General features: G+C 49.0%; 1 protein-coding gene across 5 annotated transcripts in view; it reads right to left on the minus strand.

Moving 5' to 3' along the window:
- Positions 1-279: 279 nt before the first annotated feature.
- SIAH1 (siah E3 ubiquitin protein ligase 1) overlaps positions 280-20,144 on the minus strand; it is a 69,861-nt gene continuing 49,996 nt past the window's right edge. Inside the window, exons 2-3 of one of the 5 annotated variants that reach the window (XM_063945581.1) lie at positions 9,102-9,173; positions 280-2,366 (exon numbers count right to left, since the gene is read on the minus strand). In XM_063945581.1, the coding sequence (XP_063801651.1) occupies positions 1,516-2,364 (849 nt within the window). In that variant the 5' untranslated portion in view covers positions 2,365-2,366; positions 9,102-9,173 and the 3' untranslated portion in view covers positions 280-1,515. Of the gene's footprint in view, positions 2,367-5,831; positions 6,125-6,174; positions 6,454-6,508; positions 6,808-9,101; positions 9,174-20,144 lie in introns of those variants that run through there. The other 4 variants (XM_063945579.1, XM_063945582.1, XM_063945583.1 and 1 more) reach the window with 4 other exon arrangements.

Here is a 20,144-nt window from a genome sequence, read left to right on the forward strand (position 1 = left end):
ATAAACTGTTGCAGTGCATTACCAAGCTGCGTATTCTCACATCTAACAGCACAAGGCCATTGTAGGACAACGGAACAGCACGGCAGAGTTAGCAGAACAATGACACATCCTGCACTTAGTATGAAATCTGGCTATGGTAATGTGTTTTACCAGCGCTTACCGAGCTGCTCCTGTGGGTAACGCAAGGTGGAAGACTCACCGCTGAACCCAGTCCAAATTACTCAGGTGCTACGAATGTGTAAGAACCACAAGCAGCAGCATAAATTACAGTGGATAAAGTCTTTTACCAAGTATTATTTTAATGACAATTATAAAAAGATGGAGAACATCTCATTTTGAGACTACTCATTAACAATATTTGTTTTCAGGTACACTTGTCAGACAATGGAGTTTTGCACTACAAAACACACCCTTCTGCACCAAAATCTTTCACGTCTCTTTAAAGCCATTCTCTGATACCTCTCTAACCATCAGAAACAAACGAGGCGCAGGACGTACAATCTCATCTGTAGGACACAAAGCTAGCTCTTTTTTTTTTTTTTTTTAGCAGAAAGGGCAATCTTCAGTTACGTAGTGTACCCATCGGCTACACGCTGGGAGGGCAGCCATCTTATGGACTGGACCAAGCCAAATGGGAGAGTGACATCAATTCCTAGCCATGTTATTGGTTCAAAGCACAGAGTGACAGCCTTGGGTGCATGCGACACACCCACTAAAGTAAAAAAAAAAAAAAATTGCAACTAATATTTCAGACAGTAAGTTAGATAGGGCCCTAGTCATTTTTTCTCAGCAAAAAGGCAGAGACTCAAGCATTTGGTCGGATCAATCATGGTAAATTCCAACCACCAAGTAAAAACAATGCTTTCTTAGGGAACCCTTTAATGACTGAAAACGGGGGGGGGGGGGGGGGGGGGAATATATATATATATATATATATATATATATATATATATATATATATATATATATATATATATAGTGTTTTTGGGAAATATTTACTTCATTACGGAAAAGTCAAATTTATTGAGTGAAAAACTAAGTTAATAAAAGTTAGCAATACACAGAAAATGTACACAAACAGCAGCAATTCTATATAGTGACGTACAGATGAGGAACGCAGCAGCCACAGGGCCACGCAGAATGGCTTGTCCATCAACAGGTAAAGGGAAAGGAAACAGACAGTATTTCACTGTACAAACTACCAACACAAATTAATTCAGGGTTATTTTACTGTTTTTTTTTCTCTTCAAAACTTTTTTGAATAATATATATATAAAAAAAAAAATGCCCGGGTACAGGGTCTATACGTTTATTTTTTCAGTGGTTGATTTTTAAATATTAGTGTTTTTGTTTTACATGCAGCGGTTTTCCTGTACTTCAAGTTACTGTTCTCTTGGCCACACATCCACGCCCCAGTCCACGGCCGGCTGCGATAGGTCCATAGTAACTGTAATACGTGAAATATAAAGCAAAAAAAGCCTTTAAACACTGGCCTGGAGGTCTGCCATTGCCATTCTAACACATGGAGATTGTCACATTTATCCCTAAATTGCCGTTTTCCGCAAAGAGCTGTGCAATGCTCGTGTCAAACACCAGACAGTCGCTGTTCATTATGGCGGTTGCAATACCCTCGTGAATAGAGCGAGGAGTCGCTTCCCAAGTCAAGCGTCGCCGGTGACCATTTAGCTCCAGTCGGTAAGCAAAGTTTTCCGCCTGCTTGCGTGTCCCTATTAGCTGTACAATTGCAAAGAACTGTTGGTGACCGTCGTATTTTTCCTGTTTCTCCAAGACCAGCATAAAATGAAATCCAAAACAAGACTGCATCATGACCCAATCCACAGCTCCAGGAAGGTTAATGTCTGTGGCAAGAAACACTATATCCTCTCCTTGTAATGTAGTTATGGATTTGTGCTGGTGCATAAGGTGTGGCATCACCGCATCCAAGGAGCCCTGCCATTTACAAGAAGCCCCTGGGCAGGGACAGGAGTACGGTCGGAACTCGCACAGCTCCTCATGGTCTGCTTTCTCGGTGTGCGGCAAAGTTACCTCGCAGCCGGAAGAAGCGTATTTGCAGGGGAAGAGGACAGAGTTGGCAACTTTTTCCATTGCCAGGTTCCGGATGGATCCCAGGGGGCCCCTGCACGTGGGGCAACATGTGAGTTTCGGGCGGCAGTTGCTGCACACCAGATGTCCACTCTGACATTGAAGAATAGGTGGTAAAACATAGTCAAAGCACACGGGGCATTCAAAGAGGCTCGCCAAGTCATTGTTTGAAGCCGTTGTTCCAGTCAGAGCTGGCACACGCTGGGAAGGTGGACACTTTGAAGTACCAGTTGGGATGGCTGCAGCGGTCTGACGGCTCATTTCTGGAACACAAAGAGAATAATTAGCTGTCAGGTAAGAGAGGGACCGCATAGTGAGCTATGACAAAACTACAACTATACACACCACTGACTGTGCCATCTTACACCACCTAAGGAAGTCCAAGCTGAGCTACCAGCCAGGATGCAAGAAACTGGTGGCACTCTTTCAGACAAAACGTGGCACCTGACCACCAGTGTAACAAGTACCCATGCTTTACCAGCAACCAAGCCTGGGCACTTCCCTGCTGAGTAACTGATCTATATTTCTTCTTACAATAAAATGGCTACTAGGCTTTTGGTAATCTAGTACAGGCTAGTGGTCCCTAACCCCAAACAAACAGTCCAGGCTGGGCTCTGCAGACACAAGCTATGGGGTCCTAGGGAAGAGCACTGGGCTCTGCAGACAAGCTATGGGGTCCTAGGGAAGAGCGCTGGGTTCTGCAGACACAAGCTATGGGGTCCTAGGGAAGAGCGCTGGGCTCTGCAGACACAAGCTATGGGGTCCTAGGGAAGAGCGCTGGGCTCTGCAGACACAAGCTATGGGGTCCTAGGGAAGAGCGCTGGGCTCTGCAGACACAAGCTATGGGGTCCTAGGGAAGAGCGCTGGGTTCTGCAGACACAAGCTATGGGGTCCTAGGGAAGAGCGCTGGGCTCTGCAGACACAAGCTATGGGGTCCTAGGGAAGAGCGCTGGGCTCTGCAGACACAAGCTATGGGGTCCTAGGGAAGAGCGCTGGGCTCTGCAGACAAGCTATGGGGTCCTAGGGAAGAGCGCTGGGCTCTGCAGACACAAGCTATGGGGTCCTAGGGAAGAGCGCTGGGTTCTGCAGACACAAGCTATGGGGTCCTAGGGAAGAGCGCTGGGCTCTGCAGACACAAGCTATGAGGTCCTAGGGAAGAGCGCTGGGCTCTGCAGACACAAGCTATGAGGTCCTAGGGAAGAGCGCTGGGCTCTGCAGACACAAGCTATGAGATCCTAGGGAAGAGCACTGGGCTCTGCAGACACAAGCTATGAGGTCCTAGGGAAGAGCACTGGGCTCTGCAGACACAAGCTATGGGGTCCTAGGGAAGAGCGCTGGGCTCTGCAGACACAAGCTATGGGGTCCTAGAGAAGAGCACTGGGCTCTAGACACAAGCTATGGGGTCCTAGGGAAGAGCGCTGGGCTCTGCAGACAAGCTATGGGGTCCTAGGGAAGAGCGCTGGGCTCTGCAGACAAGCTATGGGGTCCTAGGGAAGAGCGCTGGGCTCTGCAGACACAAGCTATGGGGTCCTAGGGAAGAGCACTGGGCTCTGCAGACACAAGCTATGAGGTCCTAGGGAAGAGCACTGGGCTCTGCAGACACAAGCTCCTAGGGAAGAGCGCTGGGCTCTGCAGACACAAGTAATGGGGTCCTAGGGAAGAGCGCTGGGCTCTGCAGATACAAGCTATGGGGTCCTAGGGAAGAGCGCTGGGCTCTGCAGACACAAGCTATGAGGTCCTAGGGAAGAGCACTGGGCTCTGCAGACACAAGCTATGGGGTCCTAGGGAAGAGCGCTGGGCTCTGCAGACAAGCTATGGGGTCCTAGGGAAGAGCGCTGGGCTCTGCAGACACAAGTAATGGGGTCCTAGGGAAGAGCGCTGGGCTCTGCAGATACAAGCTATGGGGTCCTAGGGAAGAGCGCTGGGCTCTGCAGACACAAGCTATGGGGTCCTAGGGAAGAGCACTGGGCTCTGCAGACACAAGCTATGGGGTCCTAGAGAAGAGCGCTGGGCTCTGCAGACACAAGCTATGGGGTCCTAGGGAAGAGCGCTGGGCTCTGCAGATACAAGCTATGGGGTCCTAGAGAAGAGCGCTGGGCTCCGCAGACACAAGACACCAGGTCCTAGGGAAGAGCGCTGGGCTCTGCAGAGTTGTGTTACGTGACTGCTGCCTGTAACAGTACTCTGCATTACCTCTTCTGTAACTAAAATAAGTCATTGCACTTGGTGTAGAGTGCAACAACCGGTCCACAAACAAATACACAAACATCGCTACATGTACGTCATGCTGTGACTGTCTTCACGGTTACTTCATGCTGCTACGATACATTTTTGTATGTCCCTTTTGGTCTACATGTGACCATATATGAATTTTATCATACATTTGTCACTTACGTTCATATGCGTTATAAAGGATTGCGTTTATGTTGGCGATAGATGTATTATTTTACAATGCCTCAAAAAATATATATACAAAAATCAGATGAAGCAGTAGTTACGGGTCTGACATAAGTACAGCGCAACGGAATTCTCTGCGCTATATGAGAAACTGTAAATAAATAAATAAAATATGTGCACGAGCACAGTAATAATGCTTCTTCTGCCATTATACTATTCTTTCCTTACAAAGGAACAACTAGAAAGGTGTCCTCAGCCCGCAGGAACGCTGCAAGCCGACCATTACATAATTATCCAGGAACATGAACACACAGCGATGCAGAGGCTGGGACTGTACGTACACCAGATTCCCTTGCAGTGAGCTTTGAGAAGCTTCTATAAATAGCCTTAGGAGCGCAGGGTAAGGTTACTCCGCATATCTGAGTCCAGGCTAGATATGAAGCTCTTGCATACAGGCCTGCGAATTCTGCTTGCACTTTCACTTAAGTGTTCTGACAGCCCCTGAGACCTCAGACATCGCCGCACACTCAGGACAGGAGTCAGGCACTGCAAGGTTCCAGGAACCAGGGAAGACGCAAACACGCCATTATCAGCAAAGCTCAACCACGGTACACACCAGTAAGAGCTACATCTCCTGGAAGTCTGCCACAGAGAGAGGCGCAACTACAGGATATAGTACTAACAAGCTCTCCATGTAAGGGTTAGTGATGCCAGACATAGCTCCTGCAGCTGACACACCAGACAGGCTAGGCCCGCAGTAAGTAACATACACTAGAAGCACAACAGGTCACACACACACACACATCTTTCTCACCAGAACTATGCCTGAGAGGCTACACAGAGCCACCGGTGTAACCATCTCCCAGACAAACATGACTATGGGATCTACAAAGGTTCTACCACCATCTGCTTCTTCTTTAAGGGGGGAGGGGGTGTCTTCCTAGAAGACAGGAGACTCAGCATTTGCAGTTGTCCAAAAAAAAAAAAACACAAGAGTGGGAGACTTGCCCCTTAAGTAGACCTGAAGGCAGCATGCATCCCTGACACATGCAATTAGGACAACTGGAGCCTTTAGCATGGAAATCTATCCCCTCATTTTCACTTGTAAACAAACTCAGAGCCCCCCCACCCTTTCCTTCCGATATAGAAATTCCTTTGTGCAATGGTGCCAAATCCACAACAATGGGGAGTACCCAGCCCATGATGGCCTGTCTCCAAGTACAGGCTATAGTATGCATGCAAATATACAAACACACGCACACATACACAGTCCTATGTATATGGCTTTGTGCAGAATTTAAAGCCCACCACTGATTATCAGCATTTCTTACCTGGTTATCTTTCCTTTTCCTGGGGTTGCCACCAGGACAGGCAGGTGAGAAGCATCACTTAGTCCAGGATCGATATCCCTATATATACACACACATGCAGCCTCCTCCCCTGGTGCCAGGTTACCTTTCCTCCTCATTGGGATCACCCCCCAGACAGGCAGGTGAGGAAAACCCCTTAGTACAGTACAGATATCCCTATACATACACAAAGCCCCCACCATGCCAGGTTACCTTTCATTCCTCCTGGGGTCACCCCCGGACAGGCAGGTGACTAGCACCCCTTAGTACAGGATAGATATCCCTGTATACACACATGCAGCCTCCTCCCCTGGTGCCAGGTTACCTTTCCTCCTCCTGGGGTCACCCCCGGACAGGCAGGCGACTAGCACCCCTTAGTACAGGATAGATATCCCTGTATACACACATGCAGCCTCCTCCCCTGGTGCCAGGTTACCTTTCCTCCTCTTGGGGTCACCCCCGGACAGGCAGGCGACTAGCACCTCTTAGTACAGGATAGATTTCCCTGTATACACACATGCAGCCCCCTCCCCTGGTGCCAGGCTACTTTTTATTCCTCCTGGGGTCACCCCCGGACAGGCAGGTGACTAGCACCCCTTAGTACAGGATAGATATCCCTGTATACACACATGCAGCCTCCTCCCTTGGTGCCAGGTTACCTTTCCTCCTCCTGGGGTCACCCCCGGACAGGCAGGTGAGGAGCACCCCTTTCCACGAGTAGAGCACGCTGTGGGTGGCTTTGCCAGTCATGGGTTGGACAGTTCATATCGGATCCCGGGGTGAAGCCTCGGCAGTGGGCACACACACATTGACCGTCCCGGGACCCCGATCCGTGTAGGGCGCTGACACAGTACACACTGCGGCCGCAGCGTCCTAGCTGCTTCCCCGGGACTCTCACTGCAGCTCGGATCCCAGCACCGACCACACCCGCAGCGGGAGGCGCATGCGCCGTGCCCTCCCTCCGCGTCCCATCCCACCCCGGCAGCTGCTCTCAGCTTACTGGCCGGAGCATCAGCCCGACGTGTGACGTCTTCCTGCGACGCCCTCCCCCTTCCCTGCTGCTATTCTGCGCCAGACACCGAGCCCTGCAGCGTCCAGCGACTCCCCAGCCATCAGCCGCACACTGTGCGCCCCATCTCTTCCTTACCTGGGCCACTGTCACCGACCTACAGTACCTGTCCTCCCAATGTGCCGTCCTGCACAGGCTCACACTACACAGCACAGGGTCCCAGCACTCGTCAGCCAGGAAACCTCGGAGCCACCAGTACAACTACTACAGTACATGTAGCAGCCCAGGAGTCACCAGACAGGACATATAGCCCAGATACCTGGCACCGCACAGAGAAGCAGCACTGCCACCTGCCCAGCACTGGGGTAGGCACAGGTCTGGATGACATGACCTAGCGTTGACGCAAGGTTGTTTTAGCAGGGCACTGCGCCTTGTCCAATTTTAAAATTGGCAAAATGCACCCACTGCCCTAATCGTGGAACACTGCCGTCCCCACTCGTGGGTTGCAGTCTCCAGCGGGTGGGAAAAGTTGCTGTTTCCTATCGCCGCCGTGTGAATAGATGCCACACGCATCTATTCACACGGCGCACGGGCACGCCGCCAGCAGGGATGCAGATAGTACCATGCCCCCTTTTCAGCCCTGCGTGCGTCCTAGCGGGAACCCTGACCGCACCAAGTAACAGCGCTAAGCTTTAGCTTTTTTTTTTTTTAAGCCGCAATAAATAATGAACTTAGGTGCTCATTTATCAATGGGTAGCACCATTTATCATACACAAGTTTTATCACTTGTTGGTAAATAGGCCCTTATATTGGTGCCTAAAGGCCCATAAACACTTGCCGATAAAATGAGCGACGTCGCTTATTTCCCTCTTCCTGAGCGACATCACTCATTGTATCGACAAGTGTGTATGCCGCCAGCGGCGAACGATGTGCGGCCCTGCAACGATCGTCGCAGTCGGCAGTGCATGAAAGCTCGATCTGGACTGTCATCCGGCGGCTGTGTGACGTCACTGAGCAATATGAGCGGTCATATCGCTCAGTGTACAGGAGGCCGCTGACCGCCCTGCCCGGGAGGTGAAACACTAGACAACGTCGCTCACAGAGTGATGTCAAGTGTGTATGGGCCTTTAGCCAAAGAGATACATTCCCTCTATACAAATGCGTTCTGCAAGTGAGGTGTATAGAGGAATAAGTTAACAATTCTGGAGATCTACATACACAGAATAAGCACAGGGGCAGTTAAATATTTACGGCTCAGTGAGAGCCAGTGACATCACTGAGAATGCAGCCAACCAACAAGCTAGGAGCTAATTACATCACTGCCAATGCTGCTTACCCACACACTAGGAACCAGTGACATCACCGAGAATAAGGCAACCCACACACTAGGAACCAGTGACATCACTGAAAATGCAGTCTATCCATTCACTAGGAACCAATGACATCACTGAGAGTGCAGCTTATCCATTCACTAGGAACCAATGACATCACTGAGAGTGCAGCTTATCCATTCACTAGGAACCAGTGACATAATCGAGGTACTGTTCTCTAGCGAGCGGACACTTAATGAGTTGCTTATGTAATAGAAGCAGAAGCTTTAACTTCGCATCTACTGGTAAACCAGCCAAGCTAAAGGCTCATCTAATGGAGAAAGCTTCCAGAAACAGCACAGCTACCACAAAAAACACTATCACACATTTGTTGGGATCCGGTCTCTAAGTCGACAGTAACTAGGTCGACCACTATTGGTCGACAGTAACTAGGTCGACAGGGTGTCTAGGTCGACAGGTCAAAAGGTCGACATGAGTTTCACAATTTTTTTCTTTTTGAACCTTTTCGTACTTAATGATCCACGTGGACTACGATTGGAACGGTAATCTGTGCCGAGCGAAGCGGTAGCGGAGCGTAGGCACCATGCCCGAAGCATGGCGAGCGAAGCGAGGGGACGCGGTGCACTAATTGGGGTCCCCGGTCACTACGAAGAAAACGACACCAAAATAACATAAAAAACTCACGTCGACCTTTTGACCTGTCGACCTAGAACATGTCGACCTAAAGACCCTGTCGACCAATAGTGGTCGACCTAGACATTGTCGACCTAGTTACTGTCGACCTTCAATACCACACCCCATTTGTTTCGTTTTTTTAGCGAACTGTGAATGCCCATTGCAGCTGGTTATAAAAGTTTAGATTCCGATTGTAAGAGGGGGCTGTAATATACCAGGCAGCACACATCTACTTACCCAACAGTGGCTCACTGCAGTCCTTCTGTAGGGATCACCATGTCAGTTATTACCTTCTGAATGTTGCCTCATCTGTAAAAATTGAGACACCACTTTTGATTGACAATAAACCTGGATATCACCCACCCTACTGCCATAACACCGCAAGCGCTGTCTTTATACAGGCGAGGCGAATAAAAACCACGTGCCTTACTTTCTAGAATGATGCTGATCCGTCTACAGATACCCCTATCCTCAAATAGCACCGTTTGGCGCGTCAGACTTTGTGGCTTAGAGCCATGCGACTTTCATCATTAATATTTTTCATATTTATTAAACTATGAGGGGGCGATTCAATTGTTATCCTGTGGCGAGTGCAGCGCACAGACATTCATTTCTCCTTGCAGCCTCCAGAGTCGGCAAGCAGAAATGTGTGAAGTGTCCCGTTTGGACGCCCAAACAGCCCTTTCTCGTGGCTTAGGCAGGACTTCATAGTCAGGTTTAGCAACTTTGTGTAGCTTAAACTGGTGCACCAAATTTAACGGAGACCTGATCAGAGCAACAATTGAATTGCCCCAACTGGCACCCAAACAATTGAATCGCTTTTTAGAGAATTAAGCCGAAAAATTCCACAAAGTGGGTAAAAAGACAGATCCTATACAAGCAACTCATGCCTTGCATCCTTGTGCTTAATCTGCTACCTTGCACCAATGCCTTGGACGAAAAAAAAAAAAAACAATGTGAAGTATTTAGTGCACTATGGTGAGCGAGTGCATCCTCTGTGTAAGATCACCACAGCAAATAAATATAAACTTCAGTCACTAGTAGACCATGAACTCTTTCCATACATATAAACTTATGGTCTTACCCTCATTTCCCACACAGATGTCAATAAACCGGGGCGAACAGTCTGCTTAGGTGAAATGCAAATATTTGCAAATAAGCGTAATAACAGTTTATGGGTAAATAAGTCTGAATGAAGTAATCCTTATTACATCCATGTACGACACGGAATAACCAAAACAGCTGGCAATGGCCTCAGCCTGCTCCCGAAACCAATATTGGTTTTACAAAACCACAGCTGCCTACACTGCTTGTGAAACCTCCAGTCAGCACTGCGAGAGTTAAGAACCGGAGAGCTAACATAACAAAAGTCCATAAATAATAATTCAAAAAACAACTACTATCCTTATAATAGGGTTCTGTGCAAATCTTCCCGTACAAAACCCTTTATAACATCCAGGATGTAGGAGCAGATACATATGTATATAATGTGTGTTTATCTCCACAACCTTCTCGCATCAGTTCCCACAAGATTAGCAGAGTCATCTCACCTACTGATACTTGACCACAGGTAACTATAGACACACTGATCTCACACGTGACTGAAATGGAAATACTCTTTGCAAAGGAAAAGCAGTGGATTACCCTGCCCAACTATTATATATGCTACGAGTGGCTATTCATTTATTAAATTACATGGGATGGGGTGCTTCTCCAAAGACACGTAAAGGCTACATTTGCAACAGAAGCACACATACAGTATCCACTAGGGACAAAAGGTACGCCGAGATATAGAATTCAAATTCTTTGTGATGGAAAAATAAAGTGATGTGATGAAGATAACAAATTACGTTAGTGCACAAGACGGGGGTTCCATCTCTGTTTAAGTAATAGTAGTGTACGCTCATGAAGTTCGGTATTACATATAAACAAAATCTTAGCACTCACCATAGTAGACTCATTCAGCATAACAAACAGTGGGGTTTTAGTTCATGAATTGATCAATGCATTTAAGCTTGCAGCTCAACGTCAAGGGACCCCAATTCTCTTCAAGTCCTACTCGATCACTTAGAATCAAAGAACTGGTAACTGCTATCACGAGATTTATACTTGAGGTATGCCCACTGGTTTAAAGCTCACCTGCCAACTAACTTGGCTTGTAAAAGGTGAGAACAAGCACAGCTGCTGCAAAACTACTACTACTGTGATAGAATCATAGACTTGGTAACTGCTAAGTGATAGAGAAAGGGGCATACACACAGTGCGATTCTGGCTAACGGCAGATTTTGACTCTGCGATTTCTCTTAAACTCCCTGGAGCCCAGAACCACTGATATTGACTGTACACACGGTGCGATTTTGGCTATGTTCAATTTTGACTATACTAGAAACTAGATTGTACACTATATAGTCAAAGTTGTCATGCCTGCACAGTCTATTTTTTCTTGCGATACCAACCCAGCGAGAGCATGCATCGGTATCGCAAGCTGTATACACAAGGTGTGATGTGTGCTAACTTTTCTTACGAATTTGACTAAATAGTCAAAAACAAGATTTATGGTAAGAAGAATACAGTTGTTAAATCTCTTTCTGCGAGGTACACTGGGCTCCACAGGAAATGACATTGGGGTGTAGAGTAGGATCTTGATCCAAGGCACCAACAGGCCAAAAACTTGGACTGTTCCCAGAATGCACAGCGCCGCCTCCTCTATAAGCCCGCCTCCGTGCACAGGAGCTCAGTTTTTGTTAACCAGTCCAATGCAGTAGCAGGAAAAAGAGACGACAACTGTTAGTAGCCACATACACCACACTCTCACGACAGGAGAAAGTGTCAGCAGCTAATGCCATACCAACCGAAAGAAGCCAAGTGCGTCAGGGTGGGCGCCCTGTGGAGCCCGGTGTACCTCGCAGAAAGATTTAACAACAGTAAGTTCTTACCATAAATCTCGTTTTCTGCTGCGGGGTACACTGGGCTCCACAGGGAATGACATTGGGGAGGTCCTAAAGCAGTTCCTTATGGGAGGGGACGCACTGTAGCGGGCACAAGAACCCGGCGTCCAAAGGAAGCATCCTGGGAGGCGGAAGTATCTAAGGAATAGAATCGTATGAACGTGTTCACTGAGGACCATGAAGCTGCCTTGCACAACTGTTCAAGGGTCGCACCACGGCGGGCCGCCCAAGAAGGTACAACCAACCGAGTAGAATGGGCCATTATGGTAGCAGGGGCTGGAAGACCAGCCTGTACATAAGCATGTGAAATCACCATTCTAATCCATCTGGCCAGGGTCTGCTTGTGAGCAGGCCAACCACGTTTGTGAAAACCAAACAGTACAAAGAGAGAATCCGACTTCCGAAGGGAAGCAGTCTTCACATAGATACGGAGAGCCCGTACCACATCCAAAGACCGCTCTTTGGAAGACAACTCAGGAGAGGCAAAGGCCGGAACCACAATCTCCTGATTAAGGTGGAAAGAAGATACCACCTTAGGTACATACCCGGAACGTGTTATAAGAACCACCCGATCACTGAAAATTCAGATATGGTGACCTACAAGACAAGGCATCCAAATCAGGCACCCATCTAGCAGAGGCAATAGCCAGCAGAAACACTACCTTAAGAGAAAGCCACTTAAGGTCTGCAGATTCAAGAGGCTCAAACGGAGACCCTTGCAATGCCTCCAGAACCACAGGCAGTGTGGCGTGTACGTCTCCGGCGTGTATGTCCCGACGACTGAGAAAGTCCGATTCCCAGTTTAGGACTCCTGGAATGAATACTGCCGATATGGCTGGCAGATGGCGTTCCGCCCACTGAAGAATCCGTGTTACTTCCCTCATTGCCATGCGGCTTCGAGTGCCGCCTTGATGATTGATGTATGCCACCATGGTGGTGTTGTCCGACTGTACTTGAACAGGTCTGTTCTGTATTAAATGCTGGGCTAAGTTCAATGAGTTGAACACCGCCCGCAATGCCAGAATGTTTATCGGGAGGAGACACTCCTCCTTGGTCCACCGACGCTGAAGGGAGTGTTGCTACAACACCGCGCCCCAACCTCTCAGACTGGCGTCCGTTGTCAGAAGGACCCAGCTGGAGATCCAGAAGGCACGACCCCTGCTCAATCGTTGGTCCTGAAGCCACCAGCTCAGTGACAGACGGACCGCCGGAGACGAGGAGATCATTTGCGACCTGATCCGGTGAGCAGGCCATCCCACCTGGCAAGAATCAGCTTCTGCAGAGGGCAGGAATGGAATTGAGCGTACTCCACCATGTTGAAAGCAGACACCATGAGACCTAGCACTTGCATTGTCGAATGTATCGACACTTGCGGATGAGATAGGAAGCATCGAATCCTGTCCTGAAGCTTCAGGACTTTCTCCTGAGACAAGAACAACCGCTGGTTGTGAGTGTCCAACAACGCCCCCAGGTGCACCATGCTCTGAGCAGGGACCAGGGAAGATTTCTTCCAGTTGATGAGCCACCCGTGGGCTTGCAGAAACTGGATAGTCAGATCCAGATGGCATAGGAGAATTTCTGGGGAATTTGCCAGGAACAAGTCGTCCAGGTACGGTAGGATCCTGACCCCTTGACGGCAGAGTACAGCCGTCGTTACCGCCATGACCTTGGTGAAGACTCGCAGACCCGTGGTCAAATCAAAAGGTAACGCCCGAAATTGGTAATGGAGGTTGCCAACCGCAAACCTCAGGTATTGCTGATGCGACATTGCAATGGGAATATGCAGGTAAGCATCCTGTATGTCCAAGGAGACCATATAATCCCCAGGTTCCAAGGCCAGAACAATAGAGCGAAGAGTTTCCAAACTTGGAGACCCTCACAAATTTGTTCAAGGAGTTGAGGTTGAGAATGGGCTGGGATGACCCATTCAGTTTTGGGACTAGGAATAGTGGTGAATAGTACCTCTTGCCTCTCTGAGGCCGAGGCACCTGTACTACCACTCCTGTGTCCAGGAGGGACTGTACCACCCTGCAGCGTCACTACCACATAATGTGGGTTCAGCCCCAGCACCATTGCCCTTTGTAGCCGACATATTCGAAAGCTCAATGCAAGGCAACCCAGTACAATATCAGCAGCACAATACCAGACAAGAACCCCCTGTACAATGTAACAGCACAAACAGGGAATTCAAGAGGTATATGGTGACTAAAAATCACAGAGAAAAATACCAGTCTGGTGAACCCACTTACCTCCTCCCTGATTGCAACCACGCGATCCTGGAGAGCAGCGGTGGTGTATGTGACTAACATGAGAGAAACCGGAGCCTCCGCTGTAGGTACCAGGTAACCAGGGCGCAGGAGTGTACAGCGCCGCTGGGCGAGGTGATGGAGCTGCAGCAGGAGATGTCCGACTGACATTAACACTTACAGTGCCTCTGCTGCAGCCCTTGAAGTGTTCATTTTTCACTTTAAAAGCTCTTCTCAGGGCTGCTGGAGCAGACCCCCTGTTGTATGCCTGCACTGCATTGGGCTATAGAGGAGGCGGCGCTATGCATTCTGGGACCAGTCAAAGCTTTTAGCCTGTTGGTGCCTCGGATCAAGATCCTACTCTACACCCCAATGTCATTCCCTGTGGAGCCCAGTACACCCCGCAGCAGAAAAATAAGAATTTACTTACCGATAATTCTATTTCTCGTAGTCCGTAGTGGATGCTGGGGACTCAGTCAGGACCATGGGGAATAGCGGCTCCGCAGGAGACAGGGCACAAAAGTAAAAGCTTTAGGATCAGGTGGTGTGCACTGGCTCCTCCCCCTATGACCCTCCTCCAAGCCTCAGTTAGGATACTGTGCCCGGACGAGCGTACACAATAAGGAAGGATTTTGAATCCCGGGTAAGACTCATACCAGCCACACCAATCACACTGTACAACCTGTGATCTGAACCCAGTTAACAGCATGATAACAGCGGAGCCTCTGAAAAGATGGCTCACAACAATAATAACCCGATTTTTGTAACAATAACTATGTACAAGTATTGCAGACAATCCGCACTTTGGATGGGCGCCCAGCATCCACTACGGACTACGAGAAATAGAATTATCGGTAAGTAAATTCTTATTTTCTCTGACGTCCTAAGTGGATGCTGGGGACTCCGTCAGGACCATGGGGATTATACCAAAGCTCCCAAACGGGCGGGAGAGTGCGGATGACTCTGCAGCACCGAGTGAGAGAACTCCAGGTCCTCCTCAGCCAGGGTGTGCCCCTGACCAAGTAGCAGCTAGGCAAAGTTGTAAAGCCGAGACCCCTCGGGCAGCCGCCCAAGATGAGCCCACCTTCCTTGTGGAATGGGCATTTACATATTTTGGCTGTGGCAGGCCTGCAACAGAATGTGCAAGCTGAATTGTACTACACATCCAACTAGCAATCGTCTGCTTAGAAGCAAGAGCACCCAGTTTTTTGGGTGCATACAGGATAATAGCAAGTCAGTTTTCCTGACTCCAGCCGTCCTGGAAACCTATATTTTCAGGGCCCTGACAACCTCTAGCAACCTGGAGTCCTCCAAGTCCCTAGTAGCCGCAGGTACCACAATAAGCTGGTTCAGGTGAAACGCTGACACCACCTTAGGGAGAAACTGGGGACGAGTCCGCAGCTCTGCCCTGTCCGAATGGACAATCAGATATGGGCTTTTGTGAGACAAAGCCGCCAATTCTGACACTCGCCTGGCCGAGGCCAGGGCCAACATCATGGTCACTTTCCATGTGAGATATTTCAAATCCACAGATTTGAGCGGTTTAAACCAATGTGATTTGAGGAATCCCAGAACTACGTTGAGATCCCACAGTGCCACTGGAGGCACAAAAGGGGGTTGTATATGCAGTACTCCCTTGACAAACTTCTGGACTTCAGGAACTGAAGCCAATTCTTTCTGGAAGAAAATCGACAGGGCCGAAATTTGAACCTTAATGGATCCCAATTTGAGGCCCATAGACACTCCTGTTTGCAGGAAATGCAGGAATCGGCCGAGTTGAAATTTCTTCGTGGGGCCTTCCTGGCCTCACACCACGCAACATATTTTCGCCACATGTGGTGATAATGTTGTGCGGTCACCTCCTTCCTGGCTTTGACCAGGGTAGGAGTGACCTCTTCCGGAATGCCTTTTTCCCTTAGGATCCGGCGTTCAACCGCCATGCCGTCAAACGCAGCCGCGGTAAGTCTTGGAACAGACATGGTACTTGCTGAAGCAAGTCCCTTCTTAGCGGCAGAGGCCCTGAGTCCTCTGTGAGCATCTCTTGAAGTTCCGGGTACCAAGTCCTTCTTGGCCAATCCGGAGCCACGAGTATAGTTCTTACTCCTCTACGTCTTATAATTCTCAGTACCTTAGGTATGAGAAGCAGAGGAGGGAACACATACACCGACTGGTACACCCACGGTGTTACCAGAACATCCACAGCTATTGCCTGAGGGTCTCTTGACCTGGCGCAATACCTGTCCAGTTTTTTGTTCAGGCGGGACGCCATCATGTCCACCTTTGGTTTTTCCCAATGGTTCACAATCATGTGGAAGACTTCCGTGTGAAGTCCCCACTCTCCCGGGTGGAGGTCGTGCCTGCTGCGGAAGTCTGCTTCCCAGTTGTCCACTCCCGGAATGAACACTGCTGACAGTGCTATCACATGATTTTCCGCCCAGCGAAGAATCCTTGCAGCTTCTGCCATTGCCCTCCTGCTTCTTGTGTCGCCCTGTCTGTTTACGTGGGCGACTGCCGTGATGTTGTCCGACTGGATCAGCACCGGTTGACTTTGAAGCAGAGGTCTTCCTAGGCTCAGAGCATTGTAAATTGCCCTTAGCTCCAGAATATTTATGTGGAGAGAAGTCTCCAGACTTGACCACACTCCTTGGAAATTTCTTCCCTGTGTGACTGCTCCCCAGCCTCTCAGGCTGGCATCCGTGGTCACCAGGACCCAGTCCTGAATGCCGAATCTGCTGCCCTCTAGTAGATGAGCACTCTGCAGCCACCACAGAAGAGACACCCTTGTCCTTGGAGACAGGATTATCCGCTGATGCATCTGAAGATGCGATCCGGACCATTCGTCCAGCAGATCCCACTGAAAAATTCTTTCGTGAAATCTGCCGAATGGAATCGCTTTGTAAGAAGCCACCATTTTTCCCAGGACTCTTGTGCATTGATGCACTGACACTTGGCCTGGTTCTAGGAGGTTCCTAACTAGCTCGGATAACTCCCAGGCTTTCTCCTCCGGGAGAAACACCTTTTTCTGGACTGTGTCCAGAATCATCCCTAGTAACAGCAGAAGTGTCGTCGGAATCAGCTGCGATTTTGGAATATTTAGAATCCACCCGTGCTGTCGTAGAACTACTTGAGATAGTGCTACTCCGACCTCCAACTGTTCTCTGGACCTTGCCCTTATCAGGAGATCGTCCAAGTAAGGGATAATTAAGACGCCTTTTCTTTGAAGAAGAATCATCATTTCGGCCATTACCTTGGTAAAGACCCGGGGTGCCGTGGACAATCCAAACGGCAGCGTCTGAAACTGATAGTGACAGTTCTGTACCACGAACCTGAGGTACCCTTGGTGAGAAGGGCAATTTGGGACATGGAGGTAAGCATCCTTGATGTCCAGGGACACCATATAGTCCCCTTCTACCTGGTTCGCTATCACTGCTCTGAGTGACTCCATCTTGATTTGAACCTTTGTATGTAAGTGTTCAAAGATTTCAGATTTAGAATAAATCTCACCGAGCCGTCTGGCTTCAGTACCACAAATAGTGTGGAATAATACCCCTTTCCTTGTTGTAGGAGGGGTACTTTGATTATCACCTGCTGGGAATACAGCTTGTGAATTGTTTCCAATACTGCCTCCCTGTCGGAGGGAGACGTTGGTAAAGCAGATTTCAGGAACCTGCGAGGGGGAGACGTCTCGAATTTCCAATCTGTACCCCTGGGATACTACTTGTAGGATCCAGGGGTCCACTTGCGAGTGAGCCCACTGCGCGCTGAAACTCTTGAGACGACCCCCCCCACCGCACCTGAGTCCGCTTGTACGGCCCCAGCGTCATGCTGAGGACTTGGCAGAAGCGGTGGAGGGCTTCTGTTCCTGGGAAGGGGCTGCCTGCTGCAGTCTTCTTCCGTTCCTCTACCCCTGGGCAGATATGACTGGCCTTTTGCCCGCTTGCCCTTATGGGGACGAAAGAACTGAGGCTGAAAAGACGGTGTCTTTTTCTCCTTTATACGGCAATACTTCCATGTGCCGTTTGGAATCTGCATCACCTGACCACTGTCGTGTCCATAAACAACTTCTGGCAGATATGGACATCGCACTTACTCTTGATGCCAGAGTGCAAATATCCCTCTGTGCATCTCGCATATATAGAAATGCATCCTTTAAATCAGGGCTGGCCAAACCGGTCCTCGAGATCTACCAACAGTTCACATTTTCCAGGCCACCTAGCTGGTGCACAGGTGTAGTCATTACTAATTAGGATGTGCTGCATTCATTCCTAACTGACAATTCTACAGATCTCCAGGAGACCTGGAAAACATGAACTGTTGGTAGATCTCGAGGACCGGTTTGGCCAGCCCTGCTTTAAATGCTCTATAGTCAATAAAATACTGTCCCTGTCAAGGGTATCAATATTTTCAGTCAGGGAATCCGACCAAGCCACCCCAGCGCTGCACATCCAGGCTGAGGCGATCGCTGGTCGCAGTATAACACCAGTATGTGTGTATATACTTTTTAGGATATTTTCCAGCCTCCTATCAGCTGGCTCCTTGAGGGCGGCCCTATCTGGAGACGGTACCGCCACTTGTTTTGATAAGCGTGTGAGCGCCTTATCCACCCTAAGGGGTGTTTCCCAACGCGCCCTAACTTCTGGCGGGAAAGGGTATACCGCCAATAATTTTCTATCGGGAAAACCCACGCATCATCACACACTTCATTTAATTTATCTGATTCAGGAAAAACTACAGGTAGTTTTTTCACACTCCACATAATACCCTTTTTTGTGGTACTTGTAGTATCAGAAATATGTAACACCTCCTTCATTGCCCTTAACAAGTAACGTGTGGCCCTAAAGGAAAATACGTTTGTTTCTTCACCGTCGACACTGGAGTCACTACGAGAAATAGAATTATCGGTAAGTAAATTCTTATTTTCTCTGACGTCCTAGTGGATGCTGGGGACTCCGTAAGGACCATGGGGATTATACCAAAGCTCCCAAACGGGCGGGAGAGTGCGGATGACTCTGCAGCACCAAATGAGAGAACTCCAGGTCCTCCTCAGCCAGGGTATCAAATTTGTAGAATTTTACAAACGTATTTGCTCCTGACCAAGTAGCTGCTCGGCAAAGTTGTAAAGCCGAGACCCCTCGGGCAGCCGCCCAAGATGAGCCCACCTCCCTTGTGGAGTGGGCATTTACATATTTTTGGCTGTGGCAGGCCTGCCACAGAATGTGCAAGCTGAATTGTACTACAAATCCAACGAGCAATAGTCTGCTTAGAAGCAGGAGCACCCAGCTTGTTGGGTGCATACAGGATAAACAGCGAGTCAGATTTTCTGACTCCAGCCGTCCTGGAAACATATATTTTCAGGGCCCTGACAACGTCTAGCAACTTGGAGTCCTCCAAGTCCCTAGTAGCCGCAGGCACCACCATAGGTTGGTTCAGGTGAAACGCTGAAACCACCTTAGGGAGAAACTGAGGACGAGTCCTCAATTCCGCCCTGTCCGAATGGAAAATCAGATAAGGGCTTTTACAGGATAAAGCCGCCAATTCTGACACGCGCCTGGCCCAGGCCAGGGCCAACAGCATGACCACCTTCCATGTGAGATATTTTAACTCCACAGATTTAAGTGGTTCAAACCAATGTGACTTTTGGAACCCAAAAAACTACATTGAGATCCCAAGGTGCCACTGGAGGCACAAAAGGAGGCTGTATATACAGTACCCCTTTTACAAGCATCTGAACTTCAGGGACTGAAGCTAGTTCTTTTTGGAAGAAAATTGACAGGGCCGAAATTTGAACCTTAATGGACCCCAATTTCAGGCCCATAGACACTCCTGTTTGCAGGAAATGTAGGAATCGACCCAGTTGAAATTCCTCCGTCGGGCCTTACTGGCCTCGCACCACGCAACATATTTTCGCCAAATGCGGTGATAATGTTTTGCGGTTACATCCTTCCTGGCTTTGATCAGGATAGGGATGACTTCATCCGGAATGCCTTTTTCCTTCAGGATCCGGCGTTCAACCGCCATGCCGTCAAACGCAGCCGCGGTAAGTCTTGGAACAGACAGGGTCCTTGCTGGAGCAGGTCCCTTCTTAG

The sequence above is a fragment of the Pseudophryne corroboree genome, chromosome 11 (genome assembly GCF_028390025.1).
Source record: "Pseudophryne corroboree isolate aPseCor3 chromosome 11, aPseCor3.hap2, whole genome shotgun sequence".
In the NCBI taxonomy this organism is placed as follows: Eukaryota; Metazoa; Chordata; class Amphibia; order Anura; family Myobatrachidae; genus Pseudophryne; species Pseudophryne corroboree.